Raw genomic sequence first — 24698 nt, forward strand, 5'->3', positions numbered from 1 at the left:
TGTCAGACCCAGCCCGGGACCCAGCTGTGCTCCTGCCCTGATTAAAACCAGAGCTGGTGGGGTGCGGTGGCATCCACAAACACAGAAGACAGCCTACCTGCTCATTGACAGATGACGTGGGCCTCAAAGTCAGGAAATCATGGGGTCCAGAAAGAACTTGTGTTTACTCAATAGATGTGTGCCCCACGAACCCAGAAAGTTCTGGATCAGCAGAGGGGCTTCTTGGGTCTGTGACAGCAAGGGCAGAGTGGTGACAACGGTTACTGTCCCCATGGACTGTGCTCAGTCAGCCTCCAGGCCTCCCGGTTCCCTTTCTGCAGCCACCTATCGCAGTCAGTCCCTCCCAAATGTCCCCTGGGGGACACACTGCCCCTTCTGAGGACCATGGCTCCACAGTCGGACCCGCAGCAGCTTGCCTCCCCTGGGCCTCTCTGCTCTGCACTCTCCTCCCTTCTGTTCATCAGCAACAGGCAGGAGCCTGTTTGGGTCCATCCAGCCAACTCCTGGTGGACCTGCCATCCCAGAGCCGACCTAGGAAAAATTCCTCAGCCCCTCAAACTGTGAGGAGTGCCCTCCACTCTCTGTTCTGCTCACCACCTGCTTGTTCACAGGCCACATGCCTTGATGAGACCCTGGACTCCCTGGAGACCTGGAAGGCATCTGTCTTGGCCTCCCCGCAAAGTCCTTGGAGTGGCAGGGTTTCAGGGCCCTGAAGTGGAATCATGAAATATTGGTCTTTCTCTCCGTGCTTTATCGCACAGAGCATAATATGTTTTCAAGGTCCGTCCATGTTGGGGCATATTTCAAAACTGAATTCCTTTCTAGACCTCCAGTTAATAAAAGTGTATCAATATTGTTTTGCTAATTATAACAAATGCACCACATCCATATAAGATGTTATTAGTGGAGGAATTGGGGTCGGGGGGCGTGGGTTATGGGAAGTTTCTATGTTATCTGTTCAACTCTTAGATTTGTCTAAACCTCCTGTTGTCAATAATGCCTATTAACTTTTTAAAATCTGAGAACACTCTTTCAGGGAGCGATCTGTGTCAGCCAATATTGGTTCGAACATCAGCTAAAGGTCTGTACGTTAGCTAAAGATGTTGTTTACTGGTAAAGGTGAGCCCATTCTTGAGTTAGAAATGCACGTTGACTGCTGGAGTTACAGCGATACTGACTGACTTGATCATTTGCCTTTGCATACAGAATAGAAGAAGGTGGCTTCACATTTTGATGGTTTTCTCTTACATACGGGTCACTGAATAAAGTAGCATCATTCTTCTTGAATGAACCTAATGAGTCCATTCCCACAGTACCTTCAACTGGGTCATTGGTAGGGTGCCCCCTGTTGTTTGGCCAGAGGCGGAGTTTTCAGAATCACTGCTTGGGGTCAGGTGATACTCTTGACTTCAGGCAGGAGCCGCGAGCACCCGAGAAAGTTACGGACACCCCTCTGTGTCTCATTTGCCTGTTCTGAGATGTTGAAATGTGACTGTGGCCTACTTATTAGAATTATGTTATGAGGCTAAAAGTAAATAAACACAAGGAAAGCCTTAAGAAAAATAAAATAAATGACTGGTGTTTCATAATCACCCTAAGTGTTCAATCACTGAGCGACTGCAAGAATAAGGTAGACACTTGGTGGTGGTGGAATCCAGAGAGGGGACGTGGATGGCTCCACAGCAAGAGAGGATGGACGCTCACTCTTAGCTTTACATGGGGAGGATGCTTTACTGCTCGTGGACAATACCTGTTACCATCTCCTGTAATCCTCAGGTCAGCCCTATTGAGGTGGGTGGGGGCAGAGCAGGGGCTGTAAGCCATATTCTAGTGGGAGGCACTGAACCGTAGAGAGATTAAGTGGCATGCCAAGAATGACCAGTCTCTTTTGCCAACATTAGAGATAGATTTCTTACAGGCTTTTTCTATTTATGCACTTCCCACCAAAGGGAACACTGTTCTCATTTGGGGCAGACGTAGCAATTCCTCCAAGTCGTGTGCCTGAATCATCACAAGTGGCCTCGGTTTGGAGCTGACACAGGAGTTGGAATGTCCAACCTTGGTGATTCATTTCATTTGATGAAATCGGAAGTTCCCAGAGGGACGTACCATGGGGGGTCCACGGACAGACGGCACATCCAGCAGTCAGAAACCCAGGAGTGACGTCAGGGATGTTCTGACCTATCAAGGGTAATAATTAGTAGAATGATTAGAATAAGAAAACGGGAGTAAAGGGGTCATTCTGGGTGAATGGCAACAAGGGTTTATGGAAAATGAGAAGAATTATTTTAACTGAGCAGATACAAAACAGAAAAAGAATCAAATGGGAGTCTTGACCCAATAGCTTGTGTGGAAACTGCCCACTAGCCATCACAATTTGCCTGTTCTGAAAATCTTGGGGCAGCTGCCTGCTTCTGAAGACTGGCTATTTCCAGAGGATCTCTGAGAAGCCTCAGTTTGAGTAGCCCTCTAATTGTGTGAAATTCTGATTTTTTAAATTATTTTATTTATTTTAGTGGAGACATGTGAAGCCAAGGGTGAACTCCCAGGAGTTACACTGCTTTGTTTTTAAACAGTACCTGAAGGGGTCCCTTCAGGGGATGTGTAAGGGCAGTTTTTCTCTGATGTCTCTGCCTGAGGTTGAAGATCATGAAGAGGCTTCCAGGAAGATTTCAGGAATGGAGGCCTGAAGCTGTTGGTGAAAACCTTGGGCACTATTACAAGAGCTCTTTGCAATATGCTGCCATGTCTGCACGTAGTAGGGTAGTGCAATCTAGTCTGGGTAGTGAAATTCCTAGAGATAAGGAACTTCCAGCTACTCATTTAGTGGGAGAGCCCGTGTGTTCCCAAGGGAATAGACTGGAGAGCCATCATCGCTAGTGTGTATTTGCACCCAGGGAGCTCACAGGTTTCTGAAAGTTTTGCTACTTTTAATGGAAGGATGAAAATGTTTTGCCCACTTGAAACAGTTTATGTCTTAAATAATGAACTGTGTTCCAGCAAAATTGTAATTTCTTGTGAAACTCTATATTTCTTTTTGGCCAAGTAAAGAGAACCCTTTTTAGAGGCTTTTTGTTCTCTGGACAAAGTCGGAGATCATTCACACATTGTATAAGAACTGAATTACAAGGGAAACTTAGATTTCCTTTTTCAGTCTTGATCGAGCACATGGGAAAAGGAGAGGGGCCTTCAGTGAACTCCTGGGCCATGACTGTCCAGGTATGCCACTGTTCTGTCCAGGAGAGAACAAAAAGGATATACCCTTCTGGTCTCTTAGTGAAACAACTTTGGATTCAGAATTTCTTTTGGAGGCCTCAACATAGCATCCAAAATGTGCTGCCCATTGGGCTTCCTCCTTTCCGATGATGCTTCTCAAATGAATGATTTTGCTCCAATCAGGTTTTCTAGAGTTGGCCCTGAAAAGCCACGTCATCGTTGGTGAAGTCGTGGGGAACAAGAATTCGGATTGTGATGAATGTACACATGAGCATCAGACATTTTTTTCTGGAAGAGGAGAGGGGTTAGGTTTAGAGGATTCCCAAGAGAGCTGATGACAGTTGGTAGAAATAGAACATTTGTGCATCTCATGCCTTGGGCCCCAAAAATGACAGGGCTGAAGAGAGAGAGGATAGATTTGAAGATCCAAGAACATCAAGTGCCGGGAGGAGCCCAGGTCCTGCAGGAGGAGGATCATAACAAGCAGGAAAGAGGAACTTGGCCAAAGCTACAAAAAGGACCTTCTCAGTAAGAGAGAGGAGAGGGGCGCCTGGGTGGCAAAGGCGGGTAAGCATGTGACTCCTGATTTCAGCTCAGGTCATGATCTCTGGGTCCTGGGGTCAAGTCCCATGTCAGGCTCTGCCCTCAGTGGGGATTCTGCTTTGGGGTCTCCCTCTCTCTTCCTCTGTCCCTCCCCCACTCGTGCCATCTCAGTCTCTCCCAAAATAAAATAAATAAATCTTTACCAAAAAAAAAGAGTACAAAAATGAAAGAGGAAATAAATTACATGCGGATGGTGGATCTATGGGTCCGAGGCTTCGCATCCTGCGAAGTCGTCTTCCTTACGGACGACAGTGGCCATCGTCATGGCCTGGTCTTGGGAAAGGAAAGGGGACAATCAGGGTGAAGTGAGGACTCAGGCCACTGCCCCCGGGATTATGTCCCCGACCCCAAAACTCAATGCTGCCCTCAGCTCCGCAGTCCCCCCACCTCACCACCCATGGGGCCGTGATCCCTTTACCTCACTGGTGAGAAAGGCGTCCAGGGTCTCTGGGCCCTTCCCAGCCCTCAGATTTCATAACTGGGACCAGGAAGCAGTGCCTGTCAGCCCATTCTCTCAAGAGGCAGCCACGGTGGTGCCCATGACTTTCTGTCCCCATGATTTCCTACCTTCCTCTGCTCCCTCCTGCTACCCTCCCTCCTCTCTCCCTGAATCATTAATTCCTTATTTCCCTTCTCCTGTCATCTCCAACAACCAGACTGTTCTCTGCAATGGGAACAGTGGAGGAACGATCATGGGTTTACTGACACGCTCCCTAGTCAATCAGTTGATCAATGAGCCAATGCAGCTAACATGGAGGCGGCTGCCACGGGCCTGGGGTGATGCTGTGCCATGAGAGTGACCATCAGCTGGGCAATCAAGTAGACTGCCCCGTGCCTGGGCTCATCTTGGGCACTTGACACACACTTCCTATTGATGACAGCCCGTAAGCGTCCTAGCCCAGAGAGCAGATGAGTGTGACAGTAGAGGTAATGGTACTTGTCCGAATTCCCCTAGTCTGTCAGTGGGGGGACGGGCATTCTCCAGCTGGTGTAGCCCCATAAACACCAGTACCTGCAGTGTTCACCAAAGACCCTGAGACCTGGAAGGACTAGGGGAGGCCCCGAGCAGATGGACGGAAGGTCCGACGGTGGGCTGTGACCACGATGTGGGGACCAGGCCCGTCGCTGTCAGTGGACTCTGACAGGAGCAAAGACCCTGGCCCCGCTTCCCAGAGCCTCTGTCCTGGGCCCAGTCAGTCCCAGGAGACCAGCTCAGAGGGACCGTGAGAGCCAGTGTGTGCTGCCAGCCCAGCAGCCTTCACACAGGCCTCCAGAATTCCCGTCAGCCACGGAGGGTCTCCGGGCAGCTGCATATGAGCCTCTCTCTCATGGAGCCAAGTGAAGGTCTTGCTCTGCTCCCAGTATAAGGGATGTGGTGAGGAGAAGAGAGAAATGTGCTCCAGGATGTGCCTCTCACCTCACCTCTGCAGCAGAATGCCTCGGGGAGTATTGCTCGCTATGAATAGGGTTAGAGCATATGGAGGCATTTGGTTCCCAGGCATGAGCTGAGGGCCACCGCTTGGCCTCCCGTGGTCATAGGGCTATAATGTGTGCGCTGTGATGAGATCTCTTTATCTCGTCTTTTCATTTCGTTTCCTTTCTTTTAATTTCTTTTCTTTCTTTCTTTCTTTTTTTTTTTTTTTTTTTTTGAGAATGTGGACAATGGACATTGTGCAGTGGCAGTGGGATACACCTCCTGGAGCAATATGCAATATCTCTCTCGCTCTATCCATCTCTCCCTCTCTGCATCTCTGCATCTCTCTTTCTGTGTCTGACTCTCCCTGTCTCCCACACAAAAATACAATCTTATCACATAGAGCCACATAAGACACCCCAAACCCAAGCCTCACGCACACACACCCACACCACACACAGGGAATACAATGCCTTCCTAGGACTGTAGACACATGGACACACTTTTTCACCTGGGAAATCTCCTGTCCACCACACCCCCACAACCCAATCAGGGCGGCTTGCCAGACTGAGGATTGCAAGGATGCCCCACCTGCATTAACATCTAGAGTTGTGTGTCAGGAAGAGGCTGATTCCAGAATACGTACCGCATTCACCGGATGCTCCTGTCCCCTGCAGGTACAGAAAAGAGGACACCGTGAGGCCCAGGTCATGCTACACACTGTCTGTGTGAGCTTTATTTCCCTCAATGACTTTAGGAACCCAGATGGAACACAGTGGTTGAGTCCAACGACCCCAAAGTAAGTGAACTGGATGCCTTAGGAAGTTGTTTTTCCTGGGGGACATGTCTGTCCAGTCCATTCAGGACGGTGACTACAAAATGCTTCATCCAAGCAGGAGAAAGTGTTACTGAGGGACAGGATCCTACCACAGCGTTTAGAACCACGTTTGGTGTCGCCAATGCTAAATGTCCTCGCGAATCAGCTAACGGTTGGCAGAGACAACCACTCAACGCTCTCCCCACCAGGGAAGTTCCATATGTAGAATCTCAAAAGTACATATAGCTTTTTACATAAAATCTGTATATAAAAATAATTTCATTTCCATATACAAGCAGTTGACATTAGGAAAATGATTTTTGTTTTAGTATTATGTTCAATTCGCCAACACAGAATATACTGTCTGAATTTCATCTGAATTTGATTGGAAAGAAACCAAGAAAGCAACATCTGTTCCTCGGACAAAGAACTTCTAGCTCACCAAGGCGAGAGGTGTGCCTCCGGCGCTGTCTCCTTTGATGGGATCCAGGGCTTCCTCCAAGGCATCTAGGACACAGAGTACCCGTCAGCACATTCCTCTTGTTGCCCAAGAATATTCATGGAATGTTGCTTGATATGGACACGAGGCTGGGGTGTATGGAGCCAGCTGGTTTCCAAGCATGGACTGAAGTGCCCCTGCTGGGCCACGCACTGCAGTAAGGCTCTAAAGTGCGCAGTGTGATGACATGGCTTTGGAGAAGGGTGACATCATGCAGTATCTGTCTGACATATCTCCTGGAGAAACACCATTCTCTCTCTTTCTCCCCCTCTCTGTCTCTCTTTCTCGGTCATCGCTCTCTTTGTCTTTGTCTGTCTATGTCTCTCTGTCTTTCTGTCTTTGTTCCTCTCTCTCTCTCTCACACACACACTCACAATCACACCACATAGAGCCACAAAAGACAACCCAAGCCCAAGCCTCACGCACACACACCCACACCACACACAGGGAATACAATGCCTTCCTAGGACTGTAGACACATGGACACACTTTTTCACCTGGGAAATCTCCTGTCCACCACACCCCCACAACCCAATCAGGGCGGCTCGCCAGACTGAGGATTGCAAGGATGCCCCACCTGCATTAACATCTAGAGTTTTGTCTCAGGAAGAGGCTGATTCCAGAATACGTACCGCATTCACCAGATGCTCCTGTCCCCTGCAGGTACAGAAAAGAGGACACCGTGAGGCTCAGGTCATGCTACACACTGTCTGTGTGAGCTTTATTTCCCTCAATGACTTTAGGAACCCAGATGGAACACAGTGGTTGAGTCCAACGACCCCAAAGTAAGTGAACTGGGGATGCCTTAGGATGTTGTTTTTCCTGGGGGACATGTCTGTCCAGTCCATTCAGGACGGTGACTACAAAATGCTTCATCCAAGCAGGAGAAAGTGTTGCTGAGGGACAGGGTCCTACCACAGCGTTTAGAACCACGTTTGGTGTCGCCAATGCTAAATGTCCTCTCGAATCAGCTAACGGTTGGCAGAGACAACCACTCAACGCTCTCCCCACCAGGGAAGTTCCATATGTAGAATCTCAAAAGTATATATAGCTTTTTACATAAAATCTGTATATAAAAATAATTTCATTTCCATATACAAGCAGTTGACATTAGGAAAATTATTTTTGTTTTAGTATTATGTTCAATTCGCCAACACAATGTATGCTGTCTGAATTTCATCTGAATTTGATTGGAAAGAAACCCAGAAAGCAACATTTGTTCCTCGGGGATAGACAGGCGAGCTCACCTTGTCAGGAGGCAGGCCCTCCTCCTCTGGGATCCTCTGATACAGCCAGGACCAGACAGCGCCATCATCAGTCACATCTAGAAGGACACAGAGTACCTGTCAGCGTATTGGTGGTGCTGCTCAAGAATGATGCGGGGAGGGGAGCCTGGGTGGCTCAGTCGGTGAACCATCTGCCTTCAGCTCAAGTCAGGACCGCAAGGTCCTGGGATCGAGTCCCGGATGGGGCTTCTGCTCAGCAAGGGTCTGCTTTTCTCTCTCCCTCTGCCCCTCTCACCTGTTTGTGCTCTCACTCACTCTCTCTCAAATAAATAAAATCTTAAAAAAAAAAGAATGCCTCGAAGAGTATTGCTCACTATGAATGGGGTTAGAGCATATGGAGGCATTTGGTTCCCAGGCATGGGCTGAACCCCACCACTGGGCCTCCTGCGCTAATAGGGATAAAATATGTGCCCTGTGATGAGATTTCTTTATCTCATCTTGTCTTTTATTCTCTTTTCTTTTCTTTCTTTCTTTCTTCTTCTTTTTTTTTTTTTTGAGAATGTGGACAATGGGAATTGTGCAGTGGCAGTGGGATACACCTCCTGGAGACATATGCAATCTCTCTCTCACTCTTTCCATCTCTCCCTCTCCCTCTCTGCATCTCTCTGTCTGTGTCTGTCTCTCCCTGTCTCCCACACAAAATCACACACTCACAATCACACCACATAGAGCCACAAAAGAAACCCCAACCCCAAGCCTCATGAACACACACCCACACCACACACAGGGAATACAATTCCTTCCTAGGACTGTAGACACATGGACACATTTTTTCACCTGGGAAATCTCTGGTGCCCCACACCCCCACAACCCAATCAGGGCGGCTCGCCAGACTGAGGATTGCAAAGATGCCCCACCTGCATTAACGTCTACAGTTTTATCTCAGGAAGAGGCTGATTCCAGAATACGTACCGCTCTCGCTGGTGATGGTTGAAGGTGTCACCTGCAGGTACAGAAAAGAGGACAGCGTGAGGCTCAGGTCATGCTACACACTGTCTGTCTGCATGAGCTTTATTTCCCTCAAGACTTTAGGAACCCAGATGGAACACAGTGGTTGAGTCCAACGACCCCAAAGTAAGTGAACTGGGGATGCCTTAGGAAGTTGTTTTTCCTGGGGGACATGTCTGTCCAGTCCATTCAGGACGGTGACTACAAAATGCTTCATCCAAGCAGGAGAAAGTGTTACTGAGGGACAGGATCCTAGCACAGCGTTTAGAACCACGTTTGGTGTCGCCAATGCTAAATGTCCTCGCGAATCAGCTAACGGTTGGCAGAGACAACCACTCAACGCTCTCCCCACCAGGGAAGTTCCATATGTAGAATCTCAAAAGTACATATAGCTTTTTACATAAAATCTGTATATAAAAATAATTTCATTTCCATATACAAGCAGTTGACATTAGGAAAATGATTTTTGTTTTAGTATTATGTTCAATTCGCCAACACAGAATATACTGTCTGAATTTCATCTGAATTTGATTGGAAAGAAACCAAGAAAGCAACATCTGTTCCTCGGACAAAGAACTTCTAGCTCACCAAGGCGAGAGGTGTGCCTCCGGCGCTGTCTCCTTTGATGGGATCCAGGGCTTCCTCCAAGGCATCTAGGACACAGAGTACCCGTCAGCACATTCCTCTTGTTGCCCAAGAATATTCATGGAATGTTGCTTGATATGGACACGAGGCTGGGGTGTATGGAGCCAGCTGGTTTCCAAGCATGGACTGAAGTGCCCCTGCTGGGCCACCCACTGCAGTAAGGCTCTAAAGTGCGCAGTGTGATGACATGGCTTTGGAGAAGGGTGACATCATGCAGTATCTGTCTGACATATCTCCTGGAGAAACACCATTCTCTCTCTTTCTCCCCCTCTCTGTCTCTCTTTCTCGGTCATCTCTCTCTTTGTCTTTGTCTCTCTATGTCTCTCTATCTTTCTGTCTTTGTTCCTCTCTCTCTCTCTCACACACACACACACACTCACAATCACACCACATAGAGCCACAAAAGACACCGCAAGCCCAAGCCTCACGCACACACACCCACACCACACACAGGGAATACAATGCCTTCCTAGGACTGTAGACACATGGACACACTTTTTCACCTGGGGAATCTCCTGTCCACCACACCCCCACAACCCAATCAGGGCGGCTCGCCTGACTGAGGATTGCAAGGATGCCCCACCTGCATTAACATCTAGTGTTTTGTCTCAGGAAGAGGCTGATTCCAGAATACGTACCGCATTCACCAGATGCTCCTGTCCCCTGCAGGTACAGAAAAGAGGACACCGTGAGGCTCAGGTCATGCTACACACTGTCTGTCTGCATGAGCTTTATTTCCCTCAATGACTTTAGGAACCCAGATGGAACACAGTGGTTGAGTCCAACGACCCCAAAGAAGTGAACTGGGGATGCCTTAGGATGTTGTTTTTCCTGGGGGACATGTCTGTCCAGTCCATTCAGGACGGTGACTACAAAATGCTTCATCCAAGCAGGAGAAAGTGTTACTGAGGGACAGGATCCTACCACAGCGTTTAGAACCACGTTTGGTGTCGCCAATGCTAAATGTCCTCTCGAATCAGCTAACGGTTGGCAGAGACAACCACTCAACGCTCTCCCCACCAGGGAAGTTCCATATGTAGAATCTCAAAAGTATATATAGCTTTTTACATAAAATCTGTATATAAAAATAATTTCATTTCCATATACAAGCAGTTGACATTAGGAAAATGATTTTTGTTTTAGTATTATGTTCAATTCGCCAACACAGAATATACTCTGAATTTCATCTGAATTTGATTGGAAAGAAACCAAGAAAGCAACATCTGTTCCTCGGACAAAGAACTTCTAGCTCACCATGGCGAGAGGTGTGCCTCCAGCGCTGTCTCCTTTGATGGGATCCAGGGCTTCCTCCAAGGCATCTAGGACACAGAGTACCCATCAGCACATTCCTCTTATTGCCCAAGAATATTCATGGAATGTTGCTTGATATGGACATGAGGCTGGGGTGTATGGAGCCAGCTGGTTTCCAAGCATGGACTGAAGTGCCCCTGCTGGGCCACCCACTGCAGTAAGGCTCTAAAGTGCGCAGTGTGATGACATGGCTTTGGAGAAGGGTGACATCATGCAGTATCTGTCTGACATATCTCCTGGAGAAACACCATTCTCTCTCTTTCTCCCCCTCTCTGTCTCTCTTTCTCGGTCATCTCTCTCTTTGTCTTTGTCTCTCTGTCTATGTCTCTCTGTCTTTCTGTCTTTGTCCCTCTCTCTCTCTCTCACACACACACTCACACACTCACAATCACACCACATAGAGCCACAAAAGACACCCCAACACCATGCCTCACGCACACACACCCACACAACACACAGAGAATACAATGCCTTCCTAGGACTGTAGACACATGGACACACTTTTTCACCTGGGAAATCTCCTGTCCACCACACCCCCACAACCCAATCAGGGCGGCTCGCCAGACTGAGGATTGCAAGGATGCCCCACCTGCATTAACATCTAGTGTTTTGTCTCAGGAAGAGGCTGATTCCAGAATACGTACCGCATTCACCAGATGCTCCTGTCCCCTGCAGGTACAGAAAAGAGGACACCGTGAGGCTCAGGTCATGCTACACACTGTCTGTGTGAGCTTTATTTCCCTCAATGACTTTAGGAACCCAGATGGAACACAGTGGTTGAGTCCAACGACCCCAAAGAAATGAACTGGGGATGCCTTAGGATGTTGTTTTTCCTGGGGGACATGTCTGTCCAGTCCATTCAGGACGGTGACTACAAAATGCTTCATCCAAGCAGGAGAAAGTGTTACTGAGGGACAGGATCCTACCACAGCGTTTAGAACCACGTTTGGTGTCGCCAATGCTAAATGTCTTCGCAAATCAGCTAACGGTTGGCAGAGACAACCACTCAACGCTCTCCCCACCAGGGAAATTCCATATGTAGAATCTCAAAAGTATATATAGCTTTTTACATAAAATCTGTATATAAAAATAATTTCATTTCCATATACAAGCAGTTGACATTAGGAAAATGATTTTTGTTTTAGTACTATGTTCAATTTGCCAACACAGTGTATACTGTCTGAATTTCATCTGAATTTGATTGGAAAGAAACCCAGAAAGCAACATTTGTTCCTCGGGGATAGACAAGCGAGCTCACCTTGTCAGGAGGCAGGCCCTCCTCCTCTGGGATCCTCTGATACAGCCAGGACCAGACAGCGCCATCATCAGTCACATCTAGAAGGACACAGAGTACCTGTCAGCGTATTGGTGGTGCTGCTCAAGAATGATGCGGGGAGGGGAGCCTGGGTGGCTCAGTCGGTGAACCATCTGCCTTCAGCTCAAGTCAGGACCGCAGGGTCCTGGGATCGAGTCCCAGATGGGGCTTCTGCTCAGCAAGGGTCTGCTTTTCTCTCTCCCTCTGCCCCTCTCACCTGTTTGTGCTCTCACTCACTCTCTCTCAAATAAATAAAATCTTAAAAAAAAAAGAATGCCTCGAAGAGTATTGCTCACTATGAATGGGGTTAGAGCATATGGAGGCATTTGGTTCCCACGCATGGGCTGAACCCCACCACTGGGCCTCCTGCGCTAATAGGGATAAAATATGTGCCCTGTGATGAGATTTCTTTATCTCATCTTGTCTTTTATTCTCTTTTCTTTTCTTTCTTTCTTTTCTTTTTCTTTTTTTTTTTTTTTTGAGAATGTGGACAATGGGAATTGTGCAGTGGCAGTGGGATACACCTCCTGGAGACATATGCAATCTCTCTCTCACTCTTTCCATCTCTCCCTCTCCCTCTCTGCATCTCTCTGTCTGTGTCTGTCTCTCCCTGTCTCCCACACAAAATCACACACTCACAATCACACCACATAGAGCCACAAAAGAAACCCCAACCCCAAGCCTCATGAACACACACCCACACCACACACAGGGAATACAATTCCTTCCTAGGACTGTAGACACATGGACACATTTTTTCACCTGGGAAATCTCTGGTGCCCCACACCCCCACAACCCAATCAGGGCGGCTCGCCAGACTGAGGATTGCAAAGATGCCCCACCTGCATTAACGTCTACAGTTTTATCTCAGGAAGAGGCTGATTCCAGAATACGTACCGCTCTCGCTGGTGATGGTTGAAGGTGTCACCTGCAGGTACAGAAAAGAGGACAGCGTGAGGCTCAGGTCATGCTACACACTGTCTGTCTGCATGAGCTTTATTTCCCTCAAGACTTTAGGAACCCAGATGGAACACAGTGGTTGAGTCCAACGACCCCAAAGTAAGTGAACTGGGGATGCCTTAGGAAGTTGTTTTTCCTGGGGGACATGTCTGTCCAGTCCATTCAGGACGGTGACTACAAAATGCTTCATCCAAGCAGGAGAAAGTGTTACTGAGGGACAGGATCCTAGCACAGCGTTTAGAACCACGTTTGGTGTCGCCAATGCTAAATGTCCTCGCGAATCAGCTAACGGTTGGCAGAGACAACCACTCAACGCTCTCCCCACCAGGGAAGTTCCATATGTAGAATCTCAAAAGTACATATAGCTTTTTACATAAAATCTGTATATAAAAATAATTTCATTTCCATATACAAGCAGTTGACATTAGGAAAATGATTTTTGTTTTAGTATTATGTTCAATTCGCCAACACAGAATATACTGTCTGAATTTCATCTGAATTTGATTGGAAAGAAACCAAGAAAGCAACATCTGTTCCTCGGACAAAGAACTTCTAGCTCACCAAGGCGAGAGGTGTGCCTCCGGCGCTGTCTCCTTTGATGGGATCCAGGGCTTCCTCCAAGGCATCTAGGACACAGAGTACCCGTCAGCACATTCCTCTTGTTGCCCAAGAATATTCATGGAATGTTGCTTGATATGGACACGAGGCTGGGGTGTATGGAGCCAGCTGGTTTCCAAGCATGGACTGAAGTGCCCCTGCTGGGCCACCCACTGCAGTAAGGCTCTAAAGTGCGCAGTGTGATGACATGGCTTTGGAGAAGGGTGACATCATGCAGTATCTGTCTGACATATCTCCTGGAGAAACACCATTCTCTCTCTTTCTCCCCCTCTCTGTCTCTCTTTCTCGGTCATCTCTCTCTTTGTCTTTGTCTCTCTATGTCTCTCTATCTTTCTGTCTTTGTTCCTCTCTCTCTCTCTCACACACACACACACACTCACAATCACACCACATAGAGCCACAAAAGACACCGCAAGCCCAAGCCTCACGCACACACACCCACACCACACACAGGGAATACAATGCCTTCCTAGGACTGTAGACACATGGACACACTTTTTCACCTGGGGAATCTCCTGTCCACCACACCCCCACAACCCAATCAGGGCGGCTCGCCTGACTGAGGATTGCAAGGATGCCCCACCTGCATTAACATCTAGTGTTTTGTCTCAGGAAGAGGCTGATTCCAGAATACGTACCGCATTCACCAGATGCTCCTGTCCCCTGCAGGTACAGAAAAGAGGACACCGTGAGGCTCAGGTCATGCTACACACTGTCTGTCTGCATGAGCTTTATTTCCCTCAATGACTTTAGGAACCCAGATGGAACACAGTGGTTGAGTCCAACGACCCCAAAGAAGTGAACTGGGGATGCCTTAGGATGTTGTTTTTCCTGGGGGACATGTCTGTCCAGTCCATTCAGGACGGTGACTACAAAATGCTTCATCCAAGCAGGAGAAAGTGTTACTGAGGGACAGGATCCTACCACAGCGTTTAGAACCACGTTTGGTGTCGCCAATGCTAAATGTCCTCTCGAATCAGCTAACGGTTGGCAGAGACAACCACTCAACGCTCTCCCCACCAGGGAAGTTCCATATGTAGAATCTCAAAAGTATATATAGCTTTTTACATAAAATCTGTATATAAAAATAATTTCATTTCCATATACAAGCAGTTGACATTAGGAAAATGATTTTTGTTTTAGTATTATGTTCAATTCGCCAACACAGAATATACTCTGAATTTCATCTGAATTTGATTGGAAAGAAACCAAGAAAGCAACATCTGTTCCTCGGACAAAGAACTTCTAGCTCACCATGGCGAGAGGTGTGCCTCCAGCGCTGTCTCCTTTGATGGGATCCAGGGCTTCCTCCAAGGCATCTAGGACACAGAGTACCCATCAGCACATTCCTCTTATTGCCCAAGAATATTCATGGAATGTTGCTTGATATGGACATGAGGCTGGGGTGTATGGAGCCAGCTGGTTTCCAAGCATGGACTGAAGTGCCCCTGCTGGGCCACCCACTGCAGTAAGGCTCTAAAGTGCGCAGTGTGATGACATGGCTTTGGAGAAGGGTGACATCATGCAGTATCTGTCTGACATATCTCCTGGAGAAACACCATTCTCTCTCTTTCTCCCCCTCTCTGTCTCTCTTTCTCGGTCATCTCTCTCTTTGTCTTTGTCTCTCTGTCTATGTCTCTCTGTCTTTCTGTCTTTGTCCCTCTCTCTCTCTCTCACACACACACTCACACACTCACAATCACACCACATAGAGCCACAAAAGACACCCCAACACCATGCCTCACGCACACACACCCACACAACACACAGAGAATACAATGCCTTCCTAGGACTGTAGACACATGGACACACTTTTTCACCTGGGAAATCTCCTGTCCACCACACCCCCACAACCCAATCAGGGCGGCTCGCCAGACTGAGGATTGCAAGGATGCCCCACCTGCATTAACATCTAGTGTTTTGTCTCAGGAAGAGGCTGATTCCAGAATACGTACCGCATTCACCAGATGCTCCTGTCCCCTGCAGGTACAGAAAAGAGGACACCGTGAGGCTCAGGTCATGCTACACACTGTCTGTGTGAGCTTTATTTCCCTCAATGACTTTAGGAACCCAGATGGAACACAGTGGTTGAGTCCAACGACCCCAAAGAAATGAACTGGGGATGCCTTAGGATGTTGTTTTTCCTGGGGGACATGTCTGTCCAGTCCATTCAGGACGGTGACTACAAAATGCTTCATCCAAGCAGGAGAAAGTGTTACTGAGGGACAGGATCCTACCACAGCGTTTAGAACCACGTTTGGTGTCGCCAATGCTAAATGTCTTCGCAAATCAGCTAACGGTTGGCAGAGACAACCACTCAACGCTCTCCCCACCAGGGAAATTCCATATGTAGAATCTCAAAAGTATATATAGCTTTTTACATAAAATCTGTATATAAAAATAATTTCATTTCCATATACAAGCAGTTGACATTAGGAAAATGATTTTTGTTTTAGTACTATGTTCAATTTGCCAACACAGTGTATACTGTCTGAATTTCATCTGAATTTGATTGGAAAGAAACCCAGAAAGCAACATTTGTTCCTCGGGGATAGACAAGCGAGCTCACCTTGTCAGGAGGCAGGCCCTCCTCCTCTGGGATCCTCTGATACAGCCAGGACCAGACAGCGCCATCATCAGTCACATCTAGAAGGACACAGAGTACCTGTCAGCGTATTGGTGGTGCTGCTCAAGAATGATGCGGGGAGGGGAGCCTGGGTGGCTCAGTCGGTGAACCATCTGCCTTCAGCTCAAGTCAGGACCGCAGGGTCCTGGGATCGAGTCCCAGATGGGGCTTCTGCTCAGCAAGGGTCTGCTTTTCTCTCTCCCTCTGCCCCTCTCACCTGTTTGTGCTCTCACTCACTCTCTCTCAAATAAATAAAATCTTAAAAAAAAAAGAATGCCTCGAAGAGTATTGCTCACTATGAATGGGGTTAGAGCATATGGAGGCATTTGGTTCCCACGCATGGGCTGAACCCCACCACTGGGCCTCCTGCGCTAATAGGGATAAAATATGTGCCCTGTGATGAGATTTCTTTATCTCATCTTGTCTTTTATTCTCTTTTCTTTTCTTTCTTTCTTTTCTTTTTCTTTTTTTTTTTTTTTTGAGAATGTGGACAATGGGAATTGTGCAGTGGCAGTGGGATACACCTCCTGGAGACATATGCAATCTCTCTCTCACTCTTTCCATCTCTCCCTCTCCCTCTCTGCATCTCTCTGTCTGTGTCTGTCTCTCCCTGTCTCCCACACAAAATCACACACTCACAATCACACCACATAGAGCCACAAAAGAAACCCCAACCCCAAGCCTCATGAACACACACCCACACCACACACAGGGAATACAATTCCTTCCTAGGACTGTAGACACATGGACACATTTTTTCACCTGGGAAATCTCTGGTGCCCCACACCCCCACAACCCAATCAGGGCGGCTCGCCAGACTGAGGATTGCAAAGATGCCCCACCTGCATTAACGTCTACAGTTTTATCTCAGGAAGAGGCTGATTCCAGAATACGTACCGCTCTCGCTGGTGATGGTTGAAGGTGTCACCTGCAGGTACAGAAAAGAGGACAGCGTGAGGCTCAGGTCATGCTACACACTGTCTGTCTGCATGAGCTTTATTTCCCTCAAGACTTTAGGAACCCAGATGGAACACAGTGGTTGAGTCCAACGACCCCAAAGTAAGTGAACTGGGGATGCCTTAGGAAGTTGTTTTTCCTGGGGGACATGTCTGTCCAGTCCATTCAGGACGGTGACTACAAAATGCTTCATCCAAGCAGGAGAAAGTGTTACTGAGGGACAGGATCCTAGCACAGCGTTTAGAACCACGTTTGGTGTCGCCAATGCTAAATGTCCTCGCGAATCAGCTAACGGTTGGCAGAGACAACCACTCAACGCTCTCCCCACCAGGGAAGTTCCATATGTAGAATCTCAAAAGTACATATAGCTTTTTACATAAAATCTGTATATAAAAATAATTTCATTTCCATATACAAGCAGTTGACATTAGGAAAATGATTTTTGTTTTAGTATTATGTTCAATTCGCCAACACAGAATATACTGTCTGAATTTCATCTGAATTTGATTGGAAAGAAACCAAGAAAGCAACATCTGTTCCTCGGACAAAGAACTTCTAGCTCACCAAGGCGAGAGGTGTGCCTCCGGCGCTGTCTCCTTTGATGGGATCCAGGGCTTCCTCCAAGGCATCTAGGACACAGAGTACCCGTCAGCACATTCCTCTTGTTGCCCAAGAATATTCATGGAATGTTGCTTGATATGGACACGAGGCTGGGGTGTATGGAGCCAGCTGGTTTCCAAGCATGGACTGAAGTGCCCCTGCTGGGCCACCCACTGCAGTAAGGCTCTAAAGTGCGCAGTGTGATGACATGGCTTTGGAGAAGGGTGACATCATGCAGTATCTGTCTGACATATCTCCTGGAGAAACACCATTCTCTCTCTTTCTCCCCCTCTCTGTCTCTCTTTCTCGGTCATCTCTCTCTTTGTCTTTGTCTCTCTATGTCTCTCTATCTTTCTGTCTTTGTTCCTCTCTCTCTCTCTCACACACACACACACACTCACAATCACACCACATAGAGCCACAAAAGACACCGCAAGCCCAAGCCTCACGCACACACACCCACACCACACACAGGGAATACAATGCCTTCCTAGGACTGTAGACACATGGACACACTTTTTCACCTGGGGAATCTCCTGTCCACCACACCCCCACAACCCAATCAGGGCGGCTCGCCTGACTGAGGATTGCAAGGATGCCCCACCTGCATTAACATCTAGTGTTTTGTCTCAGGAAGAGGCTGATTCCAGAATACGTACCGCATTCACCAGATGCTCCTGTCCCCTGCAGGTACAGAAAAGAGGACACCGTGAGGCTCAGGTCATGCTACACACTGTCTGTCTGCATGAGCTTTATTTCCCTCAATGACTTTAGGAACCCAGATGGAACACAGTGGTTGAGTCCAACGACCCCAAAGAAGTGAACTGGGGATGCCTTAGGATGTTGTTTTTCCTGGGGGACATGTCTGTCCAGTCCATTCAGGACGGTGACTACAAAATGCTTCATCCAAGCAGGAGAAAGTGTTACTGAGGGACAGGATCCTACCACAGCGTTTAGAACCACGTTTGGTGTCGCCAATGCTAAATGTCCTCTCGAATCAGCTAACGGTTGGCAGAGACAACCACTCAACGCTCTCCCCACCAGGGAAGTTCCATATGTAGAATCTCAAAAGTATATATAGCTTTTTACATAAAATCTGTATATAAAAATAATTTCATTTCCATATACAAGCAGTTGACATTAGGAAAATGATTTTTGTTTTAGTATTATGTTCAATTCGCCAACACAGAATATACTCTGAATTTCATCTGAATTTGATTGGAAAGAAACCAAGAAAGCAACATCTGTTCCTCGGACAAAGAACTTCTAGCTCACCATGGCGAGAGGTGTGCCTCCAGCGCTGTCTCCTTTGATGGGATCCAGGGCTTCCTCCAAGGCATCTAGGACACAGAGTACCCATCAGCACATTCCTCTTATTGCCCAAGAATATTCATGGAATGTTGCTTGATATGGACATGAGGCTGGGGTGTATGGAGCCAGCTGGTTTCCAAGCATGGACTGAAGTGCCCCTGCTGGGCCACCCACTGCAGTAAGGCTCTAAAGTGCGCAGTGTGATGACATGGCTTTGGAGAAGGGTGACATCATGCAGTATCTGTCTGACATATCTCCTGGAGAAACACCATTCTCTCTCTTTCTCCCCCTCTCTGTCTCTCTTTCTCGGTCATCTCTCTCTTTGTCTTTGTCTCTCTGTCTATGTCTCTCTGTCTTTCTGTCTTTGTCCCTCTCTCTCTCTCTCACACACACACTCACACACTCACAATCACACCACATAGAGCCACAAAAGACACCCCAACACCATGCCTCACGCACACACACCCACACAACACACAGAGAATACAATGCCTTCCTAGGACTGTAGACACATGGACACACTTTTTCACCTGGGAAATCTCCTGTCCACCACACCCCCACAACCCAATCAGGGCGGCTCGCCAGACTGAGGATTGCAAGGATGCCCCACCTGCATTAACATCTAGTGTTTTGTCTCAGGAAGAGGCTGATTCCAGAATACGTACCGCATTCACCAGATGCTCCTGTCCCCTGCAGGTACAGAAAAGAGGACACCGTGAGGCTCAGGTCATGCTACACACTGTCTGTGTGAGCTTTATTTCCCTCAATGACTTTAGGAACCCAGATGGAACACAGTGGTTGAGTCCAACGACCCCAAAGAAATGAACTGGGGATGCCTTAGGATGTTGTTTTTCCTGGGGGACATGTCTGTCCAGTCCATTCAGGACGGTGACTACAAAATGCTTCATCCAAGCAGGAGAAAGTGTTACTGAGGGACAGGATCCTACCACAGCGTTTAGAACCACGTTTGGTGTCGCCAATGCTAAATGTCTTCGCAAATCAGCTAACGGTTGGCAGAGACAACCACTCAACGCTCTCCCCACCAGGGAAATTCCATATGTAGAATCTCAAAAGTATATATAGCTTTTTACATAAAATCTGTATATAAAAATAATTTCATTTCCATATACAAGCAGTTGACATTAGGAAAATGATTTTTGTTTTAGTACTATGTTCAATTTGCCAACACAGTGTATACTGTCTGAATTTCATCTGAATTTGATTGGAAAGAAACCCAGAAAGCAACATTTGTTCCTCGGGGATAGACAAGCGAGCTCACCTTGTCAGGAGGCAGGCCCTCCTCCTCTGGGATCCTCTGATACAGCCAGGACCAGACAGCGCCATCATCAGTCACATCTAGAAGGACACAGAGTACCTGTCAGCGTATTGGTGGTGCTGCTCAAGAATGATGCGGGGAGGGGAGCCTGGGTGGCTCAGTCGGTGAACCATCTGCCTTCAGCTCAAGTCAGGACCGCAGGGTCCTGGGATCGAGTCCCAGATGGGGCTTCTGCTCAGCAAGGGTCTGCTTTTCTCTCTCCCTCTGCCCCTCTCACCTGTTTGTGCTCTCACTCACTCTCTCTCAAATAAATAAAATCTTAAAAAAAAAAGAATGCCTCGAAGAGTATTGCTCACTATGAATGGGGTTAGAGCATATGGAGGCATTTGGTTCCCACGCATGGGCTGAACCCCACCACTGGGCCTCCTGCGCTAATAGGGATAAAATATGTGCCCTGTGATGAGATTTCTTTATCTCATCTTGTCTTTTATTCTCTTTTCTTTTCTTTCTTTCTTTTCTTTTTCTTTTTTTTTTTTTTTTTTGAGAATGTGGACAATGGGAATTGTGCAGTGGCAGTGGGATACACCTCCTGGAGACATATGCAATCTCTCTCTCACTCTTTCCATCTCTCCCTCTCCCTCTCTGCATCTCTCTGTCTGTGTCTGTCTCTCCCTGTCTCCCACACAAAATCACACACTCACAATCACACCACATAGAGCCACAAAAGAAACCCCAACCCCAAGCCTCATGAACACACACCCACACCACACACAGGGAATACAATGCCTTCCTAGGACTGTAGACACATGGACACATTTTTTCACCTGGGAAATCTCTGGTGCCCCACACCCCCACAACCCAATCAGGGCGGCTCGCCAGACTGAGGATTGCAAAGATGCCCCACCTGCATTAACGTCTACAGTTTTATCTCAGGAAGAGGCTGATTCCAGAATACGTACCGCTCTCGCTGGTGATGGTTGAAGGTGTCACCTGCAGGTACAGAAAAGAGGACAGCGTGAGGCTCAGGTCATGCTACACACTGTCTGTCTGCATGAGCTTTATTTCCCTCAATGACTTTAGGAACCCAGATGGAACACAGTGGTTGAGTCCAACGACCCCAAAGTAAGTGAACTGGATGCCTTAGGAAGTTGTTTTTCCTGGGGGACATGTCTGTCCAGTCCATTCAGGACGGTGACTACAAAATGCTTCATCCAAGCAGGAGAAAGTGTTACTGAGGGACAGGATCCTACCACAGCGTTTAGAACCACGTTTGGTGTCGCCAATGGTAAATGTCCTCTCAAATCAGCTAACGGTTGGCAGAGACAACCACTCAATGCTCTCCGAAAAAGGAAAATTGTATGAGATCTATATGTATAATCTCAAATATACATTGTCTGATTTTCATCTGAATTTGATTGGAAGAAACCAAGAAAGCAACATCTGTTCCTCAGACAAAGAACTTCTAGCTCACCATGGCGAGAGGTGTGCCTCCGGCGCTGTCTCCTTTGATGGGATCGATGTCTTCCTCCAAGGCATCTAGGACACAGAGTACCCGTCAGCACATTCCTCTTGTTGCCCAAGAATATTCATGGAATGTTGCTTGATATGGACACGAGGCTGGGGTGTATGGAGCCAGCTGGTTTCCAAGCATGGACTGAAGTGCCCCTGCTGGGCCACCCACTGCAGTAAGGCTCTAAAGTGCGCAGTGTGATGACATGGCTTTGGAGAAGGGTGACAGCATGCAGTATCTGTCTGACATATCTCCTGGAGAAACACCTTTCTCTCTCTCTCTCTGTTTCTGTCTTCTCTCTCTCTGTCTCTGTCTTTGTCTCTCTTTCTCTTGCTCTCTCACACACACACACACTCACAATCACACTACACAAGACACCTAACCTCCAAGCCTCATGCACACACACCCACACCACCCAGGGGGAATGCCTTGGTTTCCTAGGACTGGAGACACATGCACATAGTTTCTCACCTGGAGTCTGCTTTTCCCCACACTCCCAAGCCTCAGTCCTACCAGGAACCTGGAATCAGATGGCTCTCCAGACTGAGGACAGTGAGGACATCCCCCCAACCTGCCTTACCATCTAGAGTTTTTCCTCAGCAAGGGACTGATTCCAGAATACGTACCACCTCCACATGGTTCTGGGGCCACCTGAATTTACAGAAAAGAACACACCCTGAGAGTCAGGTCATATGCATACTGTGTCATCAACGGTTCTCTTGGTGACTATTGAAAACCAAATGAGAAACAGCAGGAAAGACAAAGGCCCGGAAAGGAAGCACAGTGTGCACCCGTGGAAAAGGCATGAGCTTTTCCTGGGGGATGGATCTTTCAAATTCCCTGAAGCACAATTACAAAACTCTTAATTCAGGGAGGAAAAACCACTTCTGAGTAAAAGGTCCCCTACCACAGTTTACAACCTCCCCTCCCAACACCCCAAGAAAATGGTACCTCACGTCTAAAAACTACACTGTCATGTTGTCATAGCTGAACTCACTTCAAAAAGACGAAACTCAAGTAAGAAACATTTCTTTCTCAGGCAAAGACAGCCAAGCTTACCCTCGATGTGTTGGGCCATGGTGGTTTCTTGCCAAGGTCCTCCTTGGTTGACTCTGAAAGGACACAGAGTAAGTGTCAGTCCATTGTTGGTCCTACTCGGGAATTACTCTATGATCACTGTTGATATGGACATGGGACAAGACTGTATGGGAGTGACTGGCTAAGAAGCATGGGCTGAGCTGCTGCTGGGCCATTCTCCTTGGTGGGTGAGGAAAAGCAAACAAGAGGATGAGAAAACGAAGGAGAAACAGACCTTTGACTTTCTAGCTTAAGGCAACCTGGTCGATGTGAGTCAGTTAGTCTACAAAGAGGTCGCCTGGTTGCACACTGTGGTGTCGTGAGGGAGCCCCACCCCTCCCTCTGCCCGTAGCAAAGTCTCTCTAATTGTTCTGCCAGGACGAAGCTCCTCCAACTGGCCATCTGAACAGGAGACAGACTACAGGACACAGAGTACCTTCCCGCCACGGTGCTCTATCTCATGAATGACTCAGAGAGCTCTGCTTGACTTGAACGACAGAACAGTGGAGATGGATGTGGTTGGTTAAACAGCATGCAGTTGCCAATGGCAAGATTTGATTCCTTCTGGTGGTTGAGTAATTTACAGTGTATCTATATTACAAACTGAGGGCTGCTGAAGGGGGGGTTGGTGAGGGATGTGGTTGGTTTAACAGCATGCACTTGCCAATGACAAGATTTGAGTCCTTCAACAGTTGAGTAATATTCCCATATATCTAGAGAACACACTGAGGCTGCTGAAGTGGGGGGATGGGGTAATTGGGTGATGGGCCTTAAGGAGGGCACTTGATGGAATGACAACTGGCTGTTACCGCAACAGATGAACCACTAAGTTCTACCCCTGAAACTACTAATACAGTATATGTTACCTAATTTGAATTTACATTAAAAAAGAAAAGCCTGCAGTTGGCTATTGGTGAGCCCCCTTCTTCATGGAAGGAGATGCAGAGAAGAGAAGCAGCAAAGAAGGGAGAAACAGAGTCCTGGCTTTGCCATTGAAGGCAAAGGTACACCTGAAACGAACGGAATATGGTGTGTCAGCTCAACTACTTCCATTAAAAAATAATAATGATGAAAAATAAAGACACCCTAAAGACAAAAGATAGTCCAAAAATTTAAAAATATGAAATAAATAAAAATAACATCATTAATCTTATGGTATTTCCCCATCCAGTGTGTGTCTCATGTATGTGTTCACTGAGTCGGGTGGCTCTCCGTGCTAGCAGTAGTCATCCACTAATGGGATGGTCCTTTACAGTGGGAGGCCTGGGTTCCTCCCGACGTCCTCTACCTCAGCTCTGTAAGAGAGGTGCAGGAAAAAGAGCGGACCCTGGGTTAGTAACCATATGTTACTTGGAGTTCTTATTTGTCCTTGTTGCTTGGGTGTGTCATTGCCAGCACTGGAGGCTTTCTGGGGCTCAGGGGGATCATGCAATCAAAGAGCACTAAACTATCTCTTGATTCCCGTTTGGGGCCAGCCGCTGAGAAGTGACCCAACACTGAGAGAGATTTACCACGTTTTTCAATGTTGTGCCTCCCAGTCTCAAAATCTGTGAGCTGGACAGACAGTTTGGACCTTCTGTGTGCTTTCCACACTAAGGGCTATGCCCAGGTCTGCCCTCCATGTGACCACTAAGGCCACCTCATAATGGTAGACAGTACTTGGGATCTCTGTAGACTCATGCAGCTCAGATATATACACAGGCCTTGGA

At 47.6% G+C, this 24698-nt stretch overlaps 1 protein-coding gene across 4 annotated transcripts in view; it reads right to left on the bottom strand.

The window, feature by feature from the left end:
• Positions 1-1558: 1558 nt before the first annotated feature.
• LOC125282233 (uncharacterized) overlaps positions 1559-24698 on the bottom strand; it is a 154170-nt gene continuing 131030 nt past the window's right edge. For all 4 annotated transcript variants that reach the window (XM_057306436.1, XM_057306435.1, XM_057306434.1 and 1 more), the window contains 28 exons: positions 22972-23024; positions 22539-22563; positions 21874-21938; positions 21362-21392; positions 20406-20482; positions 19792-19816; positions 19091-19155; positions 18475-18499; positions 17780-17844; positions 17156-17186; positions 16202-16278; positions 15588-15612; positions 14887-14951; positions 14271-14295; positions 13576-13640; positions 12952-12982; positions 11998-12074; positions 11384-11408; positions 10683-10747; positions 10067-10091; positions 9372-9436; positions 8748-8778; positions 7797-7873; positions 7182-7206; positions 6493-6557; positions 5880-5904; positions 4004-4092; positions 1559-2181 (listed from right to left, as the gene is read on the bottom strand). In XM_057306436.1, coding sequence (XP_057162419.1) covers positions 4019-4092; positions 5880-5904; positions 6493-6557; positions 7182-7206; positions 7797-7873; positions 8748-8778; positions 9372-9436; positions 10067-10091; positions 10683-10747; positions 11384-11408; positions 11998-12074; positions 12952-12982; positions 13576-13640; positions 14271-14295; positions 14887-14951; positions 15588-15612; positions 16202-16278; positions 17156-17186; positions 17780-17844; positions 18475-18499; positions 19091-19155; positions 19792-19816; positions 20406-20482; positions 21362-21392; positions 21874-21938; positions 22539-22563; positions 22972-23024 — 1304 coding nt within the window. In that variant the 3' untranslated portion in view covers positions 1559-2181; positions 4004-4018. The remainder of the gene's footprint in view (positions 2182-4003; positions 4093-5879; positions 5905-6492; positions 6558-7181; positions 7207-7796; positions 7874-8747; positions 8779-9371; positions 9437-10066; positions 10092-10682; positions 10748-11383; positions 11409-11997; positions 12075-12951; positions 12983-13575; positions 13641-14270; positions 14296-14886; positions 14952-15587; positions 15613-16201; positions 16279-17155; positions 17187-17779; positions 17845-18474; positions 18500-19090; positions 19156-19791; positions 19817-20405; positions 20483-21361; positions 21393-21873; positions 21939-22538; positions 22564-22971; positions 23025-24698) is intronic.

This window comes from Ursus arctos, unplaced genomic scaffold, assembly GCF_023065955.2.
Source record: "Ursus arctos isolate Adak ecotype North America unplaced genomic scaffold, UrsArc2.0 scaffold_37, whole genome shotgun sequence".
Lineage (NCBI taxonomy): Eukaryota > Metazoa > Chordata > Mammalia > Carnivora > Ursidae > Ursus > Ursus arctos.